The 19,416-nt window shown below is 42.6% G+C and overlaps 1 protein-coding gene across 4 annotated transcripts; it reads left to right on the top strand.

Moving 5' to 3' along the window:
* Positions 1 to 323: 323 nt before the first annotated feature.
* tbc1d30 (TBC1 domain family, member 30) lies at positions 324 to 19,219 on the top strand. 4 transcript variants are annotated; one of them, XM_079335784.1, is made up of 15 exons: positions 324 to 1,194; positions 3,400 to 3,564; positions 9,500 to 9,561; positions 9,894 to 9,959; positions 10,776 to 10,901; positions 11,743 to 11,928; positions 12,016 to 12,085; positions 12,435 to 12,533; positions 12,668 to 12,836; positions 13,005 to 13,110; positions 13,215 to 13,321; positions 13,768 to 13,907; positions 14,815 to 15,033; positions 15,712 to 15,798; positions 17,037 to 19,219. In XM_079335784.1, exons 1-15 carry the CDS (start codon positions 699 to 701, stop codon positions 18,269 to 18,271), a joined length of 3,333 nt encoding a protein of 1,110 aa, XP_079191910.1. In that variant the 5' UTR covers positions 324 to 698; the 3' UTR covers positions 18,272 to 19,219. The 4 variants fall into 4 exon arrangements, with proteins under 4 accessions (XP_079191910.1, XP_079191911.1, XP_079191912.1 ...); XM_079335785.1 differs by lacking the exon at positions 15,712 to 15,798; XM_079335786.1 differs by lacking the exons at positions 324 to 1,194; positions 3,400 to 3,564 and adding an exon at positions 6,184 to 6,642.
* The last annotated feature ends 197 nt before the right edge of the window (positions 19,220 to 19,416 follow it).

The raw sequence follows: 19,416 nt of genomic DNA, 5'->3' as shown, positions 1-19,416 counted from the left end.
TAAAAAAAAAAAGATTCATAATTTATAACTTATTTCTGCATCGCTTTGTATTTTCCTATGCCAAAAAATAAGAGTCATTTTACCAAAAAATTAGACCTGATTTTGGAGGCTATTTTTGTGATCAGGTTTCCCCTGAATTAATTAGACAATTAATTCAGGGGAAAAAACAACAAAAGTGCGTACAACAGTACAGGGTTTTTTAAACTTTTCACCTCAAGACCCCCAAATTCAGGAGAGACGTCGAACGTAGCCATGCACGCACGCGCACACACAGAGTGTAATATTAACGGTCATTTAAAACAACCTGTAAGTATGGCCTCTAAAGGAGGAAGCTGATTGGTCGAAATACTTTTGACTCCTCTCTGATTGGTCAAGCATCGCCTCCAGGCTCCTGCAGCACCTGTCGCGCGACCTGGAGAAAGTTTGCCTGTCGCAGGGAAGTTTTCACGGCGTGGGCTGGCCCATTGTTCAACCCTCGAGGAGGAGGACTGAGGGGGAAGACTAATCAAATCCGGAACATTCAGGAAGGAAACAAAAAAAAAAACTGTCAGACTGGTCTCCACCTCCTTCAGGAGAGGAGTGGACTCCTCCAGGTGGACGCTCAAAGAAAAAACTTTAAAAACTTCGGATACATTGTCTCCAAAATGAGCCCGCGTGCATAGAAAACAATTCCAGATAATTCGCTACTCTTTGAAAGAATGGCGACAGAAGAACATGTGGACGGGCTTGAACTTTTAGAAGTTGACATATGCGACGGTGGCGTTTGTTCCGAGGAAGAGAGCGGCGTGTTTGTGAACTCTGTCAGCTCCCTGCAGGATGACTTCTCCGGCTTTCATCAGTGGACGACCCGCGCCGAGTCTCCTAATGACACATCATCACCTCAGGCACAGCGGCAGCTCGGCGTCGACACTGCCGCCCAAAGGTCCACCACGGCCAGGGACAGCAGCGACTCCGAACCCCATGGAGGAGGAGGAGGGAGCGGACCGAGGGCTTCCATAGTGGACTGCCTGCTGGTGGAGCTGTATGAGACGTACAGCGGGGGCAGCAGGAGGAATGGGGACAGCTGGGACAGCTCCACCGAGGCGTCCGGATCTGATGCCTTCCTGGGCCGTAGTAACTCCGGGTCCAACTTCCTCCAGGAGCTGCAGCAGAAACACACGAGGAGGCATCAGATGAACTACCTGGCCCAGAAAGGTGAGGCGTCGGGTGCATGTCTTCTGATTCCTCCTCCACAAATTAAGCAATTATGTTCCATCATTTTAAGGATATGATATGCTCTTTAAAAAAAAAATCTGTGAACTCACTGCTTTGGCAAAAAATAAATAAATAAGTAAATCCACCTGTAAAGAAATAGATCAGCAACAGTGTTCATGATGTTGATTTAGTTGCATTAATTAGTTGATTTATGTCAGTGGTGTAACTGTCAATGCTTTAGGTGATGTAGGCTACATCATGACTTTTTTTTTCTTGACTGTGTTTACCTTGTGGAGAGATGCATCTTGGGTAAACAAGCCCAGTTTATAATCTGTCACACTGGGCTTCAAGATGAAGAACAAAGAGGTGAAAATGTATAAGTTAGTGGGCCTTTCAATGATGACTACATGTACAGGAAACACTCAGTTTGATCTTCTATCTGTGAAGATACCACAGGGCATGTTGAGGACTTTAACATTCATAGAAAATACAATTAATCAACTGTAAATATCTTTGTAGTTAGGACTATTAATTGAAAGCAAGACTACATGTTCAGTGTTTTTTTGTGCGCTCAAGCTTTGGAGAAAGACAGCAAATGATAAATCTAAAAGCTGAAATCAATTGTATTAAATTAGTGAGTTGAACTTGTGTCTTTGTTTATGTTTGAAAAATGAAGCCGACATTTCTACAAGCATTCCCTAGAAATGAGATACCAGAAGGAGCTAACTGGACGGACGGCATGCAAACAGACGCTGATAAGAGCGTTGACAGCTTATGTACTGCTCCTCGCATTGTGCTGCAGCCGTTGCCTCAGAGTCTCTCTCTCTTAAGGCACGTCACTGTGAGTGCCACGCTGCCATTGTTTCCTCTGTTAAAGTGGAGTCCTTCAGTAAACACCGGCAGGTCTGTGGGCTCACTGTTTGCCCTTTATCTCACGTGAGGCGTAGTCAAGTTAAACAACGTGGAGAGAGAGGAAGAGGAAGCACTGTGATAAAGGCCTCACGGATCAGATACAGTGTGAACAGTGAGGAATTATCCCACACCTCATGATGAGAGCTACTGTAGGTCCATTTGTTGGAACTGGAAGTGCTATATGTTTTTAAACCTGGGCCTTACTTATTTTAAACCTGCATGACTAGTATGTGCAAACACTTTCTGCAGGAGATTTCTTCAGCCTGCAGGCACCAAACAGGTTTAAATGACTGCAATGTGTCTGCACATTATCAAAGGATGTATGTCTGTTTAGAACAGCTCTTTAGTTTTGCAGCTGACGGGCCCAGATGTTATCTCGTGTCTGATCCCGACAGAGACAGAACTTTTAATCAAAGAGGGAGATGCTTTAAAATCACTCTATCTGAAGCCAACAGATTGCACTGAAAAAGCAGCGTTTAGCAAAAAAAAAAGCTCCAGCAACACTTGCAGGATGAAGATCAACTTTTTTTAACAAATTAGATGGAAGCTTTTGGGCTCGCTACCCCGATGAAGCCCACAAGCTGAAACCTGTCAGTCTAATGAGTGTATGTCTTACTCCCCTCCTTTAAGAAGCTGAAGACATAAAGGATCTGAAAACAACCTCTCCTATCTCGCTCCCGTTTTTTATTTTTGACATGAATTCTGTCAGTTGTGGCGCCGTGTTTCTCTTCTTTTCTGTGAATCAATGTGAATACAAACGTCGATCAAGTAGCAAATGGATCACAAAAAACACTGAGCTCGGTTCTACTGATTTTATTTTATTATTTTTTTTGACTCGGGTCATGCTGTAGGCTTGAAGCACCTTCAGTTGAACATGAGATGGGAGTGTGTTTGTGTGAGGCGGCCTTCTGCTTCTCATTTGTTCTTCGCCCGCAGCTTGGAAACAGACTGATGAGCGTGATATTCTGATCTGACAGCGAAGTGCAGACGTCACGTGTTGTTTCAAACCACATCAGCACCTTTTAGTCAGAGAGCAAACCTGCAGAATGAACCTCTCTGTGCCGTGGGACTGTGACAGAAACCAGAGATATTAAGCTCATGAAACTGATCGCTGATGAAAACATCTCGAAAAGTTCACTTTATTAGATCAGTCAGATGAAGAGAGACTGGGATTTGAACCCACGGCCACTGAGACTGAAACCTCTAGGCTGTCCTGCGCCCTGCAACCTTTATCAAACTCAGACGTTTATAAATTTTAAGCTTGTGAACTTATTTTTTTTTTTTTTTTTACAGCCCCAGAAGAGCTGCAGTCGATCATCCAGGAGGTCAAATACCGCACAGGTCTGCAGTCGGCCAAGCTGCTGCGTCAGCTGAAGAGACGAGACCGCCTCGGTCACAAGTTGCAGAAAAACTACGACTTCATTACGGCTTGTCTTCAGGCCGTGTCACAGAAACGACGTAAGGAGACACATTACTTCTTTAGTGCGAGAAAAAGACTTCATGATATTTAGTGTGTGTGTGTGTGTGTGTGTGGTCATCTCGGGAAGTTCCCGGGCGTCTAATTTAAAACTATTAAATATGTGAATTATTTGAACTGACTGATCTAAAGGTAAGAAAACCCCTTACAAAGCAGTTTCATGCATTACAGCTTCAACATGTTTATTCAACCACCATCGAGAGCCAAAACATTAACTGACAGGTGAATCTGGTGAAGATGTTTAATCATTTAGTTGAAGTATTTCCTCTTCTTCATAAATAGATTTGATTCATAGAGAATGTAAAAACAGCTCTGAGACACAATATAATCTTTTTTTTAAAGACATCAAACTTCTCAAAAAGCTCATTTTAATCCCTCTTGAACACGCTTTTCTAATCCGGCGTGCTGTCCTACGGAGAGGTTTTTTAACAAATCAACTAAAAACTCTGATACATGAAGGATGGTGGAATCTTTGAGTTTTGACGTACTGGTTTGTACACAGTGTGGGAACAGGTCCACAGTAGTCATATCACATCATGCAGTATGAAAATGGCTCTATTATTTACATAACAGACTGTCGTGTAAGCCCGACGCACGTGATGATTATTGAGGAATCATGTTCGCAGTGTCATCCCCTGAATCTCTCCGCTCGTCTAATACTCAAAACCAGAATCCTGCATCTGACTCTTCTGTTATGTAAGAGACGTTCGGGAGCAACAAACAACACAATGAATGTCTCCGGGGATGAGATTATGGACGCTCTGATTTATGGATGTAAATGTCACGACTAAACTAACCGGGGATAACGCTCGTGTATTTGTGTTTTTTTTTAATCAATTCTGTAGTCTATATTTCTGTGAATGGAAGTTGGCGTGCTGTCTGCGTGTCGGGTAATTCTGGCTGCGCTGTCGTAGGAACAAGTGAATGAAAAAACAAGAGTGGGACAGCTTACCGCCGTTTAATAGTGGCGTTCGTCAGGGCGTTGGAGTACTGCACAGGGAGCGTGCTGCGATAGAAATCAGTAAGAGCTTCCTTGTTGCTGTTCACAGTAAAATAAGCAGAACAGAAAAGTGCTCAGAAAAAAAAGTTCCTCATTCATGACTGGGAAAATGATTTGACTTTTAAAATCCCCAGAGTTTCTCCCAGGAGAAGCCGAGTTTGCTGTCTGGTTTAGTGTGAAATTATAGATGTTAGGGGGCATTTAGCGTCGATGTTTGCAGAGATACAAACAAGGAATCCTACTAATATGGGACTATGTATGAAAAGGTTGCTGCCTTCTGAGGCTCGGAGGGCAAATGACCCCCGAAAAGACTCGAGAAGAAGCAAAGAAAGAAGTTGCAGTGGGAGTCACAATCAAATGAATCTTGTGAGCTTAATATTCCTGCTGGTGGGCGAGTTGCTGCAGAGCGCTGATTAACAAACGATAAATCTAAAGAGATGCATGTGACACGTGAAGGAGAAGGTGAAACACGGTCTGTTGGGGATTGTTTGCTCACCATGTTAGAGGCAGGTTGTGTTAATATTTCCACTACAGCCAGTCTTTGACTCTGCTGATTTACATGTGAATTTAAACCTGTCATCAGTTGTGGTTACTGGCACAGATTCCAGTGTAAACACTTCCAAACAGTTCTAGTGTTGATGTGAATATTTTAACATCATAACATGTCACTCAACAAGCGATGAATGTCATTTAGTGATGTAATCGTCAACAGTTGAAGCGTGAAGAGACGAGAGCAGCGTGGAGCGAACAGCTGAACACGGAACATTTCCTTTTAGATCGTCATCTTCCCCGTTTGCTCGGATCGATTCAGAGAGTCGTTAATCCCGGATGTGCTCTCCATTCAGGAAGTGCTGAAAACAGACGTGCATCATTCACTTCCGATCACATAAACGTCATTTCGTGTCTCGTGTTTGAAAAACATCTTGACCAGGAAGTTGATTGGTGAAATCTGTGTTCCTGAGAAGTCGGCATGAAGAAGTTGGGAGATTTTTTTGTTTGTTTGTTTGTTTGTTTTGAGGGTTAGTATTGTTTTTGTGGTGCAGCAACCTTTCTCGTTTGAGTTAATTTAAAGACGGAGCACAGACACTAAAACAGGAGAATAGAGGGACACCATTAGTTTGAGTGAGAAAGAGAGAGATGGTTTTAAAGAGGACATATTAAACCCCCCTGATTTCTTTACATCAGCCCAATAAATAAGTGTCTACTCCGCTTGATTCGACTTTATACTTTACGAGGGTTGTGAGTTGATTTGCTCTTCATCACATTTTGCACGACGCTCAGATAAATCCTTTCTTGCATCCTTTCTTCATTTTCTCTCCTCCTCATTTCTCAATCTGGGTTTTTGAAACAAAAAAAAACTCCCACATCTGCTGTCTTTATTCACGCTTTCCTCCTCTGTTCCCCATTACCTCATCCTCTCTGTCTCCCCCCCCCCCCCCCCCACGTGTCCCTCCATCCTTGCGCCTCCTCCTGGTGACGTCAGACCGGAGGAAAACGAGGAGGTGTGCAGCAGCAGCAGCATCAGCAGCAGCACTGCCGGATACAAGCTGCACAAACCACAGGGCGATGGGCTATTTTAGACACTTCTAACCCATATTTTATTTAGATATTTGAGTCGCTCCCTTGACGCTGCTGCTCTGTTGAATGATGACTTGAATGTCCGTCGTTTTTTTGGGTAGTAAAACGGAACCACAAGCTAAAAGCGGAAGCGATTAGAAACACGGTAATCAGAGTAATCGATTGATTGTAACGTTTTGGAGGAAGAGCCTTTTGGAAGAACAGCTGCCTCCGTGGATATTAGGATGAATGCATCACCGCGAAAGAAGACATAAAGGAGTTGTTTTTTTTTAACCGTGCGGGACCAAGCGATGAGCTGAGTGAACGCTCCGGTTCCAGATGAGGCAGGAGAGGCTCTACTCCGCCGGCAGGAGGCCGAGGGCGGGCGGCAGGCAGCGGCAGCAGAGCGCGGGAGGGGTCGGTAACATCATCAGCAACGTCCTGAAGAAGCGGAACGGGATATCCCGGAGTGCACCGCGGCTGCTCTGCACCTTAGAGCCAGGTGAGAGCACGCGCAGGTCCGGATCATGTAAGCGCAGGGTCATGGAGGGCCATCTTTAAAAACTAGCTGATCTCATGCAGATGTCATCCTACATATTCTCATTTCCCTTTTCTTTTACTTATTTGAGAGGCCTGTTCTGTCTCATTTAATCCTGCTACTTCATCTACCACTACATTTTAAAATAAAGTTGTTGTTTTTTTAGGGATTTTTCCGCATTAGAGTGGTCAAAATGATTGTATTGGATAATAAGAATGATCAATAACATACAATCATTGTACATCAGGTGTCATTTTGATTTTAGCTGCAGTAACAACGTTTGTTCAAGTAAAGTGAACATAACTAGAAAATTAAATGTTTTAAACCTATTACAGGATTTTTTTGTAAATAGTAACATCTAAATACTGTTAATGCTTAGACAAAAAGGAAATCTCTCTTTCTCGCTCTCTCTCTCTCTCTCTTGCATGGTCACAAACATTTTCATGGATCTTACTTATTAGAAGTAAAAACTATTATCTGCAGTTTCCACAAGCGTGTCACTTGAGTTGATTTCCAACAGAGAGAGTTTGAAACCTGACGCTAAGACGTTTAAATCAAATCATGAGAGTATACACAGTGATTTAAAGGTTTCTTTTATTTAATCATGTATCACTCTCACGGAACATCTCAGGTGAGATCAGGTTACAATCAATACTTCTTCTTCTTCTTCACCATGATGCATCAACCTGCAAGAAAATGTGAAGACGTGTCAAACTTCTGAAAAGCAATTTAGGGAAGATTCAGAATCTCTCTTTGCAGAGCTGCGGCCATTGATGTTTATGAGTCAGAGGGAGTTTTTATATCTTCTTACTTTGTCATGTTTTGGTTTCTCTGTGAGAATCTTTAACCCATGTAACACAAACAAGAGCTATAGACCAGGGGATCCTAAACACTCCCATGTCACGGACCCTCATATTGCTTCAGATTCTCATAGAGACCCCTATTTAAAAAAAAACCCCAACAAGCTTCAAGTCTTTGCTGAATTTTAATATATGTCTAATATGTATAAATATAAAGGTATAAATAATGCAGTGTTGTTTTTCTTTCTGCCCATTTAAAAGTCTAATAGCACTTAAGAGAGGAAGGACTGTTTGGATGGCTTCCATCGCTCCTCTCTGCATTCCTTCTCTCACCCCTTCATTCATTATTACTCATCCTGCTCTTTCCTACCTGTTACCTCTCCATGTTTTATCTCCACGTCCTCCACCTTGCTTGATTTCGCTTCATTTACTTTGATGAAACTCTCCTTTATTATAACAGGGTGAACCCTCTGACCCCTCTCTCTGATGTCTCGGTCCTCAGCTGGGCTGTGTCGGTGTAATCTGTGACAGTAGAAGAGGAGGAGGAGGAGGAGGAGGGCTTTCACTGTTAATCCTCTCTCAAAGCTTTGACAGGAAAACGCATGAATGCTAAAGCCACGTTGGTGCAGAATGGCGCAGGACGAAAGGACAGAGGCGGAGACAACAGGTTGATCGCACATTTGGTCCGAGACAGGGACTTTTGTTGGGGTGTAAACGATCTTGCTTGTACTTTTAGTGAAGTCTTCTCCCTCTCTCTTTGGTCGATCCTCTCAGAGAGAGAGAGAGAGGGAGAGAGGAGGAAACATGGCCGCTGGCTGAGCTGTTGGCTCCGAGCCGACGCATGTCACGACCAGCCCGCTTAGCTTCAAGTGAAAAACTTTCATTTCCGTTTTTGTCTGCGGGACCAGGGGGTAAGTGGGTTTAGTCTGCTGGGATGAAAAGTCTTTAAAGATGTTGGTTTGTCGCCTGTAAAGAGATTTGAAACGATTTAAAGAGAAGCGCAGATTGAAAGGCGGATTCAGCACCACGCGGAAACGGACAGCGACTCTTCCGCGTGACGTGAGACTCAAAGAATCAGTTTAAATGGGAAAACTCCAAACTTGACGAAGTCATCTGTCCTTAATATATGATTTAGTTTACAGTAAATATGTATTTATCATGGCTGTGGGAGCAGGGATCTTAAGAAAACCTTACTTCTGTTTAGCTCGATCTTTCGGTGTTTTTTAATTTCTGGAAAAAGTCTCCGGTCTGTCTCTCTTCTTTGAAGCATCTTTAAACTTGTCCAAGTTATTTGTTAGAGAAGGCTCTATGTTTCCAGAATAGTTTGGTCATATCGGAAACCTTTTGAAATCTGTTGAGTATAAAGATGTTTTTTTTTCCCAGCAATTGTTCCACATAGGCAAAATTGAAACTAACCCAAAATATCAGGATTTTTAAAGTCACCTAACAGCTTTGCAAAGTGGACAGTTCACGCCTCTTAAACAGTCAACAGAGCTGCATCCACAAAGTATTTTTATTATTAATAATGTGCAGATTACTTTGAAAATGAAGCATGAATTTAGTCTTTTAAAATGTTAACAAATCAAGAAGTGCTCTTCAGTTTCTCTCCCAGGTAACAAAGGAAAACAACAAATCTGTTTTTTACAAGTTTGAACCAAATGATTGTTGTTGTCCGTGACTGGTTCATACAATCTTTCATCATAGATGCTCTACACTCAGCCTTCTTAAAGGTCACAGGGTTCAGTAATTACAACGTGCAAATCTTCATCAGCGTGTGTCTTGGCTGCCTGTAGTGCGTCACCTGTTCACGACTACCTTTCTGCATGTGTCATGTTCTCCTCCTCTGTGTTTGTTTCCGCTGTCGGGCAACTCTCCTGCACGCATCCGTGTCACGAGGAAGAACGCAAAGTGTCCGCTAAGCAAAGTGCAGTAAAACGGGGTCATTGTAGAATGAAACGCCTCAAAGACTAGAACAGTGAAAGGTGAGCTGACTCTGACCAGGTGTCTCTGTTTGCTTTTAGGAGTTGACACAAGACTGAAATTCACCATCGAACCATCGCTGGGGAAGAATGGATTCCAGCAGGTAAAACCCTCAACACTTCCACCATGCTGCTGCAGAAATCTCCAACACACTTTATTTATTCTTTTAGCTGCAACACAGAGTGAATATGTGTTCAGATTCGGTGTGTTTTAATGTGTTCATAATGCCGACGTGTTCAGCAAAGCCTGGTTTTTCTCCCTGTTATCAATAGTTAAGTGAAAAGTTTGAAGACTTTCAAAGTTGTTTCTACATTTCTTAATATGCCTCAGTCTCATTGGTAATGTGTCGGCTAGTTAAAAGAGTGATTGAAACTGTGTGTGTGTGTGTGTGTGTGTGTGTGTGTGTGTGTGTGTGTGTGTGTTTGTTCCCTGCAGTGGTACGATGCCCTTAAAGCTGTGGCCAGACTCCCAACAGGGATCCCGAAAGAATGGAGGAAGAGGGTACGTACTGTTATGTAGCAGACTTTGATGGAAACAGCTACCGTTTCCACGGCAACGATAAACGATGATGTGTCCTGCCATGAGAAGGTGACGTCCCTAGTTGTGCTAATAGGAAAAATAAATCTTCATCATTGTCGACCTGCCAGTATAGATTAAAGCTCGGGAGTGAACAACGTGCAGAAGCACTCCGTTCATCTTCCATCATCGTACGTTTATCCCTCAGGAGGAGAGAGAGCCCGGAAACGGCGGCGTTTACTTTCATCTCGACCGAAGAGACGAACAATAACATCTCTTGTTTCTCTCCTGAACTTGCAAAACAACATGAATCACTCTGAATGAAATGCTTTGTACACATAAAAAACAAGAGAATATTATCCTTCCATCCATTATCTATAGTGCTTCTTCCTGTTCATGGTTGGCTGGAGCCGCTGGACTGTACGGTGGTCCATTACAGGGCTGATGAATAGAGACAGACAACCAGCCGCACGGACAATTTAGAGCCACCAGTTGACCTAACCAGCATGTCTTTGGACTGAAGGAGGAGAATGGAGTACCCACACATACATGAGGAGAACATGCAAACTCCACACAGACAAAGTTCCTGTCTGATGGGGATTTGAACCAGGAACCTCCTCGCTAACCACTGCAGCATAGAAATATGATTGATGGAAAAATACAGATTTATAGGGACTGGAAAGCACCAGACATCTTATTAATGTGAACTATTTCTCCTCTACATTTAGTCCACATGTTGATACCAGCCCATGAGTCATGTGTTTTTAAATCTGCGTGCTTCTGTTGTGTGTGTGTTTGCAGGTTTGGCTGACTCTCGCAGACCAGTATCTCCACAGCATCTCCATCGACTGGGACAAGACGCTTCGTTTTGCCTTTAACGAGCGCAGCAACCCGGACGACGACTCCCTCGGCATCCAAATCGTCAAGGTAACCGCGTGGTATTGTGAGGTTTGGGATTGGAGGGACTAGATAAATGTCTTTTCTGCAATGTGTGTTATTTAAAGTGTGCGGCCCGAGTCGGCCATTCTGTGCCCTTCTCCTGTGCACAAACATCTTTCAGGATTTTCAATGGTTGCTACTTATTTTAAAGGCTAATTAAAAGTTATAAACCACCAAAGTCCGTTTTTAAAAGTGACCTAATTCTCAAGACTTTCTGTTTACATTTTCTAACAACTTTGGGCCCAAGGCAAACTTTGCACTTAGTGTGTTTATATTCCGATTTCCAAGTTTCCAACAATAGAAAAGCAAACAGGAACAATCAGAAGCCTGAGTCGATACAGATAGCAGCAGCAAACTTACCTCAACATCAAAGGTCAGGGTGGGGGAGTGATTTTTTATTTAGACAGGACAGTGGATAGAGTAGGAAACAAGGGGGCAGAACGCTGCAGGGCTGCCAGGGGAGGGCTGCTCTCCAGGGCTGATAGAAAGGAGCCTATGGTTAGAGAGCTTACGTAGGGGCTTGAAGCTGTCTCCCTTGTTTTCCCATTGAGGAAACCTGTCGCTCTGACTGTGGAGATAAATGCTCTGGGAGAGGATGTTTGTTCATGACTGTGCGTCAGAGAGCGGGATGACTGCATCATGGAAACACTTGATTCCTCAATGACTCAGAGATTCAACACAGTGATCCACCAGCAGAGCAAAGTCCAAACATTGTCTGCTCTATTTCTCTTCAGGTCACTGTGTCTGTCCTAAAAGCTTGAATTCAATTATATATAAATATTCTAATTAAGAAAAAATAAAAAATAAATCCTACTTTTGTGTCGTCCAGGACCTGCACAGGACGGGCTGCAGTTCTTACTGTGGCCAGGAGGGGGAGCAGGACAGGGTGGTGCTGAAGAGGGTGCTGCTTGCTTACGCCCGCTGGAATAAAACTGTGGGCTACTGCCAAGGATTCAATGTGCTGGCTGCTCTTATTCTGGAAGTTACTGAGGGCGATGAGAGCGACGCGCTGAAGGTACACTCGAATAATTCATTCAAACATGAGAGAGAGAGAGAAAACATCATTTTTAACATCTGAAACTGATGTCATTTTTACTTCCAGGTGATGATCTATCTGATTGACAAAGTGCTACCGGAGAGTTATTTTGCCAACAACCTGCGAGCTTTGTCAGGTAAGATTAAAAGATACGAAGGCACAAACAAATACTGCACAGGAGGTGAAAAGGAAGAGACAGCATCTGCTTTAACATATCATGTACAAGCTTCATAGTGTTCTCAAATAAAGCTGCATAATTAGTGTTAAAGTTAATTAGTGTTGTGTATTCTGCAGTATCATTGGGAACAGATCGATATGTTTTAAGACACTGAAGAGGAAAGGAATTAGTGGATCAACAGAATCTAAATCCACAACATTTCTACTAAACATCAAAGTCATTTTAGAGTGACAATGCTTCTCACAGCAGGAAACATCTGTCATGCTGAGGCTCTTTTTTTTTTCATGGATGATAACTCTGTCTTTAGTGGACATGGCCGTGTTCAGAGACCTGCTGCGTCTGAAGCTGCCCAGACTCTCCCAGCATCTCCACCATCTCCAGAAAGCTGCTAACCGAGAGGCCGGAGGTACACATCTGCATTTCACTTACACAAACACACGGTTAGAAGTGACCGAGTTCAGAGCGACAAATGTAAAAATGAAAGTCATACATTTACCTTCAGATAGATCTTGTCATCTCGACCTGTGATGTGTCTCTCAGGCAGCTACGAGCCTCCACTGACCAACGTCTTCACCATGCAGTGGTTCCTCACCATGTTCGCCACCTGCCTGCCTGCGCCCACCGTGCTGAAGATCTGGGACTCGGTGTTCTTTGAGGGTTCAGAGGTGCTGTTCAGAGTCGCCCTCGCCATCTGGGAGAGACTGGGAGAGTGAGTGCAACAACATCAGTTACAGAAATAGGGATTTTGGCAGCATGAGACGGTATCAGGGTTTTGTTTTTTTCCCTACATTTTGTGTTTATTTCTTGCCTGGATTCTCCTCTGGGTTCTCTTTTTTTCTTCCTCACGGCTTCTCGTCCTCTGTCTCTCTGCGTCCAGGAGGATCGAGTACTGTCACACAGCCGATGAGTTCTACAGCACGATGGGTTGTCTGACTCAGGAGATGCTGGAGCACAACCTCATCGATCCCACTGAACTCATGCAGGTACAGAATCAAACTGTGATCACTTCTCCAATATCATGTTATAAAAAAAAAAAGTTGTGCATTAATCGTTCACCTCCTTCACTTCTCCCCTCTTTGTGTCTCAGGAGGTTTACTCCATCGCCGTGTTTCCTTTCCCTCAGCTGGCCGAGCTGAGAGAGAAGTACACCTACAACATCACTCCTTTCCCGACCTCGGTCAAATCCAACGGCAGGTTGGTCAATACTCTTTACAAGTCTGAGAGCCAGGTCTCAACATTTCAGCAATTAGTGGAGATGGTTTTATTTTGATTTTCAGACTAATTAAATCTAAATATTAATAAAATAATAAAACCGATTTCTGATTCTGAAAATCTTCAGTATATGTGAATTGGCACATTTTCTTAGTAAAACAAATACTGGATCATGACATGACGCCCATTTTCTATTTCCATGCTACAGCCAATAGCAGAGCTTCTATCCAAAGCAAAAAAATGTTCTTAAAAAAATCCCAGTTTATTGAATAAATGTTAAATTTAAATGTATTCCATCTCATTACCACCCTGTACTGAGGCTGTTGTCCTCCAAAAGGAGGGCCTGGAAATAGAGGTGTGTTTGATCTAGGGGCAGTGATGATGATGATGATGATGATGATGATGATGATGGGATTTTCTCATTCCAGTGGCGGTCTGGGCGGCTGGGAGAGCGACGATGATGCCGACATGGACGACGAAGACTCTGTGGTGACGGCGCTCGGTTGCCTGGGTCCCCTGGGTGGCCTGCTGGCCCCGGAGCTGCAGAGATACCAGAAACATATAAAAGGTCAGTGCGGCTTCATAAATCTCTCCTTATACTTTCTAAAACTGCACCCTCGGGAGAGTTTACGGAGACATCAGCCAAGTAGATCAAGACAAACTGCCAGCCCAAATCCTCCTGTCCTGACCTCAATTTGACTCCAATTACAAACAGTCTCTGATCTGTTTCCTCCAGACAAATCCCCCACTTCCTCCTAGTTCAACGGCTCCTCCAAAGATGTAAAAAAAAAAAAACAAGCAGCCTGAAGGATTTAGATAAAAACATCGCTTAAGATCTGAAGCTCAAGCTTGAATCTCCGGAGAGAAATGAACGTTTTCATTTAACCTCACAAGTAGAACACATCACAACCAATTTGGCCTGGATTTGTAGCACAAAGGGAGGCAGACCTGCAGATAAAATGACGATGAAATGCACTGACCTTTCTCTCTAAAGTTAAAGAGAAAACAGAAATTGAGTGAAGTAAATGTCAGACGCACTTTATTCAGTCTTCAAAGCCTGCTTTCTTTTCTAACCTCATCAAAGGAAAATCAAACAGGAAGGACTGACTCAGTTTGCTCGGATGGTTTCATCGAGAGACCAGAAGTCTTTGAACGTGTCAACTTTTGCCCAATGCATTACTGTGCTTGTCATCTGTACAGTAATGTATTTCAAGAATCATTTGGTCACTTTAAAAAAAATCCAATATAGACGACAGCATACACACGCTTTTATGTGTATTTTCATTTTACGATGGATCCTTAAAAGGCTTGTTAAATGACAATGTTGAGACTAACTTGTGGTTTTAAAATAACAACAAATTAAGATAAACGAGTCACTTAAAGATCAGGCATTGGTGAGAAAGGGATTTTAATGTAGGGATAAATAACCCAACATGAGATCTAATCAGTGTTTGTTGTTGTTTTTTAACTTTCAGACCAGCGAGCGGAGCAGGGGAACATCGCAGAGCTGAGCCCCGGAGCAGTGGGAGCTGGAGGGGCAGGAGGAGCAGGAGGTGCCAGGGCAGAGCATCAAGCTGCAATCAACAGCATGATGATGGAGAGAATGAGCACGGACATCTACGCCCTAAAGAAGCAATACACGCGCATCAAGAGGCGGCAGCAGCAACAGGCTATGCAGCTCTACATCCGCACAGGTGAGGGGAGGAGAAATGAGCTTCACTGTGGTCAACATTTCCACGCGTTCTGCTCTGCATAGCTTCCAATTTATAAAGGAGCAATTTATAATAGCTCCAGGAAGCAATACACTAATTCCCAAATTACACCAAATGTTCATTCATGATGCATGACAGCAACAGGCGTTCTATAGTTGGCACATATTGAAGAGACATGTTTTCCATTGCTTAAAAATGTATTTCTTTTGGACCCAAACACACAGAGTAAAATTTTCCCCGTTCATTTTAAAAAACATTTTTTTATCGATGATAACCATTTTTTGCCCAGCTTGTTTTTCTCACATTTTTTGTAGGATCACTCTAATCTCATGAAATGAAAAATACTTAAAGGTTCACCATGTAGATTCACTCAAAGTATTTTACTGTTGTGTAAAGTATGAAATGATGAATTTGGCCTCATAGTTTGCTTGCTCATACTTGCCTAAACACCAGCATTCTGTTTGCCTACAGTGGCAGTTTAACACACAAAAACCAGTTTAGGCAGAGCTTGCTCTTCTGCAAACAAAACTGATCGTATCATGTCATAGCACTGCCACAGAAAAACAAACACTGATGAGGCGATGCCCCATCGGTGGTGTGATAGAATTACAAACTGCGTATCAGAAAGTTGGATGTTTGACGATGATGTGTGACTCACAGGACCTGAAACTGAGGTGACCACAAGTCCTGGGGTTCCTAAGGAGCATCCAGACAAACTCAACGACAGTACTGACCAGCAAGATGATGGTACTGGTGTCTGAATTTGGGCACACTGGGGCTGATTTGAGGACATTTAATTTGGATTAAAATAATGAAATTATTAAAGGTGGATGGTAGACTACTTTGGACCTGGTTTGGTATTGGTAATATTTTCAACTGGTGATGGTTTTGTTTTCTATATTCATGCAGAATTAAAGTCTATAAACCTGTTATATTATTCTATAAACTATAAATAAGTTAGGAGATATCTGCCACTACTGAACATGTGTCCATTAGATTTATAATTCATCTTTATGTAAAGACCCAGTTTTGTTTAATTGGTGTTGGCTGCTCTAGACAGGAAACCGTTAAGGTTTTCAACCGTCAACACTTATAATAATAATAAAGCCAAAAACTGGGAATAATACTGTGTGCTTTGAATGCACCAATGATGCATTTAAATAAACACAGAACACATCTTCAGTGGTAAAAGATGTCTCCATCAGTTCATTTGATTTTAAAATGATTGCTCTTTCTGGCTTTCTATTACTAACCTCTCCTTCCTTCTGGTCGTTGCTGCTCTCAATCCTTAACATATGTGTGAGGCTTGTATAACAGTATTACTGTCAGATTGAATGGTTTTTCTATTTTAGATTCAAACATCTGTCCACAAATAAATACACCCACCCTTCTATTGGACACTCATCATCACCAAGAAACATTCCACGAAAAGCTCATAGACATGGATTTATGAATACAACATGGCTTATGTATATTGGAAAAAAGAAAAACCTACTATGAATTGATTTACATGTGTAATATTATGAGTCATTTTCATGCACTTGGCTTGTAATCCAAAATACTGCAAGTCTCATTCTGTGAGAGGCCTCGTGGATAAATCCTTAAGAGAAGAAAAGACAAAACGTATACTAGAATGATTTGGCGCCCCCTGGTGTCTGATGGAGCAAACCTTTAGACGACAGTTGCCCTGAAGAGCTGACCCGTTTCCTAAGTGAAACCAAGCTGTTGCATCTGCATAATTAAAAATTAAAATACAATATAGTTTAAATGTAAAAAGCAAAAAAGTTCAGATGATACAGTGTGATTCTATTAGAATCACATTACTTTAAATTTAATATATAAGGGTTCTTTTTGAAAGAAGCAAACATCTGTATACATTTTTTTAGCTGCATTCACCAAACATGTATCTCTTACATCTAGAGCTGGCATATCTTTGTAAGCCTCTTTTAATATATTTTTGTTTGTCCTGTAACCTTCCCCCCCAGACAAGTGCCCCGCCACCCGAGTACTGCCCTCCCAGCTCAACCCTTCCAGCACAGTAATCAACCACCTTCTTCTGGGTCGCAAACAACGCGGTGGAAGTTCAAGACTCTCATCCACTAATATCTCAACACTCCCTGGGTCTCGATCTACTTCTCTGTCCCAGAATCAGGGCTCTCCAGCCAGGCAGCGTTGCGGATCAACTCCTTACAACTGCAATGGATCTCCTGGCAGCCCTGGAGGAGGCATGGGGTCGCCCTGGCGAGCTCATGTCCGAGTGCATCGAAGGAATATTGCCAGAGCCCGAGCAGAGCTGGGGTTTGGAGATTCAGAGGAAAGGGAAGATGAGGAGGAAGACGCAGGATTGGAATGTGACGAGAGAAGGTATAAAGAAGATGAGGAGCAGAAATGCGAAGGTGAATTCTCTGAGCCCCAATCTACAGATCCATCTGGTGCAGGGTCAGGATGTGAAGAGGCTCCACAGGTTGCTGATGGGATTAATGACGCAGAAATTGTTGATGTAGTTGTGCAACTGGAGTCCCTGGATCTAGAGAACCAAACAAATCTGACCTCCATCAACAACACAGATGCACAACCCACTTTACCAGAGTCCAAACCTGTACCCAAAGTCCCTCTTCTTCCTCCTCCGCCATCCTCAAACCGGCACAAAGATTCTGATTCCTCAGGTTCAGAAAGAAACATCGTCTCTGACAGACACTTTGCCTCCATTGCTTTACCTCCACCCTGCCACTCCCTCAACATCCCTTCTTCCTCACCCTCCACCATTAGTCCGTCCACATCTCCGGTCCCTACATCAACTTCTCTGGAATTGTCCTGCTCGTCATCTCCATCACCACCACCCACCCCGACACCAGGCTCCACTTCCGGACTCCCATCATCCACTTCAGCCCACGACCTCTCCTGCCTCCCTCTTGCAACATCCTCCAATTTTTACAAAACACCTTCTCCCTCAACTCCCTCACTTTCTTCTATCTCCTCATCCTCTGGGTCGCATATATCGTCCTCCCCCTCTACCCCAGCGTTCCAGTCCAATGGCACCAATACTCTGAAACAGCAGGTCTTTTCCCCGTTCCCAAGTGTCAGGCAGCCAAGGAAGTCAGCAGCAGCAAGAAATCTCGGTCTCTATGGTCCTACATCAAGAACCCCCACAGTTCATTTCCCTCAACTCAGCCGTAACCTAAACCGTAGTAGTGGTGCTGGAACCATTGGAAGGAGATAAATAACACTGCACTCCTGAACTGATGTTAGAATCACATATTACATTAATAGTCATTCTCTAATAACACCATGTTGCCTCCTGCAGATCAAGGAAAATGGCATATCTTGTGTTAATAAGATGAAATTTAAAGTTCATTTTGCTTGATTATTCAAGTTGAAATAAGCAGAGTGTTGTTCATCTGACAAAGAGTTCATCCTAAAATGCAAAACCATTACAGACAGACATTTAGGAAAGTTAAGTTTGAGCGTAAGGAAGTCATGTAGTCTTTCAACTGCACCGATATTGTAGTGCCAAGGTAACACAGGACTACAACAGTAAGTAGCCCTTTAAAGTGGCCTATGCAGGTCCTTCTTAATAAAGGATTCCTGATATAAAAAAACAACAAAAAGTAACATTAATGTTAAACTGTTTATCTATGTCTGTTTATCTGTCTCCTTAATATGGATGTGTGAACCTTGAGAAAAGGATTCTCCATGGACTGAAACATAGAGACATTCTGGCTACTTCCTTCTGGAGTCGTAAGGACCGTGCGTGAAGACATGAACTTTTCCCTCTATGAGATTACACAATTGCCATCAAGTTGTTCCTATGCCAAGTATTTAAAAAAGAATAAGTAAAACATTTACAAACATAAGAATGACTGTAAATAAAATATCACAAAAATTGTGTGTGTCCAAATATACTGCTGATGTCCTGAAGCACCCACATTTTTGTTCCATCAAATGAAGAAATCACTTTGTGTTGTCTGTCACTTGACTGTTGCACACAAGGAATGTAATATCTTGCTTAACCATGGCATAAGTATGAATGGGGAAATATCTCTTCGATCAGCTTGGTCATGTTTTGTTTTGACCACTGGGAGGTAAATACTGTGTACATGCAATGTGGAAAATATAAATTTAAAGGAATTCCCTTTACATTTATTAAAATAAACTTGCACAGCACCTATATGTTGAAGCCCAGTGTATTCAGTATATTACAACCACATCTACACACCATAACATATAAACGCCTTTAAGGAGAAAAACTGAATAAGATTGATTGTAATTGATTTTTAATACTGTATTGGTAATTTAAACTTGCAATATGCAATTCTTAGCTGGTATGACACGTTTGCTGGAAAGGACAAATGTGCTACTTGTTTT

The sequence above is a fragment of the Symphodus melops genome, assembly GCF_947650265.1.
Source record: "Symphodus melops genome assembly, chromosome: 22".
In the NCBI taxonomy this organism is placed as follows: domain Eukaryota; kingdom Metazoa; phylum Chordata; class Actinopteri; order Labriformes; family Labridae; genus Symphodus; species Symphodus melops.
Note: the sequence above shows the minus strand (reverse complement) of the source record. Positions and strands in the feature narration are given on the sequence as shown.

Bases quoted from the DNA above. Each gene is read 5' to 3' on its own strand.
- tbc1d30 (XM_079335784.1), top strand. From the start codon at position 699: ATGGCGACAGAAGAACATGTGGACGGGCTTGAACTTTTAGAAGTTGAC. The intron at 15,034-15,711 runs GTGAGGGGAGGA...TGTGACTCACAG, and splicing joins GCAGCTCTACATCCGCACAG to GACCTGAAACTGAGGTGACC. The intron at 15,799-17,036 runs GTACTGGTGTCT...CTTCCCCCCCAG, and splicing joins TACTGACCAGCAAGATGATG to ACAAGTGCCCCGCCACCCGA.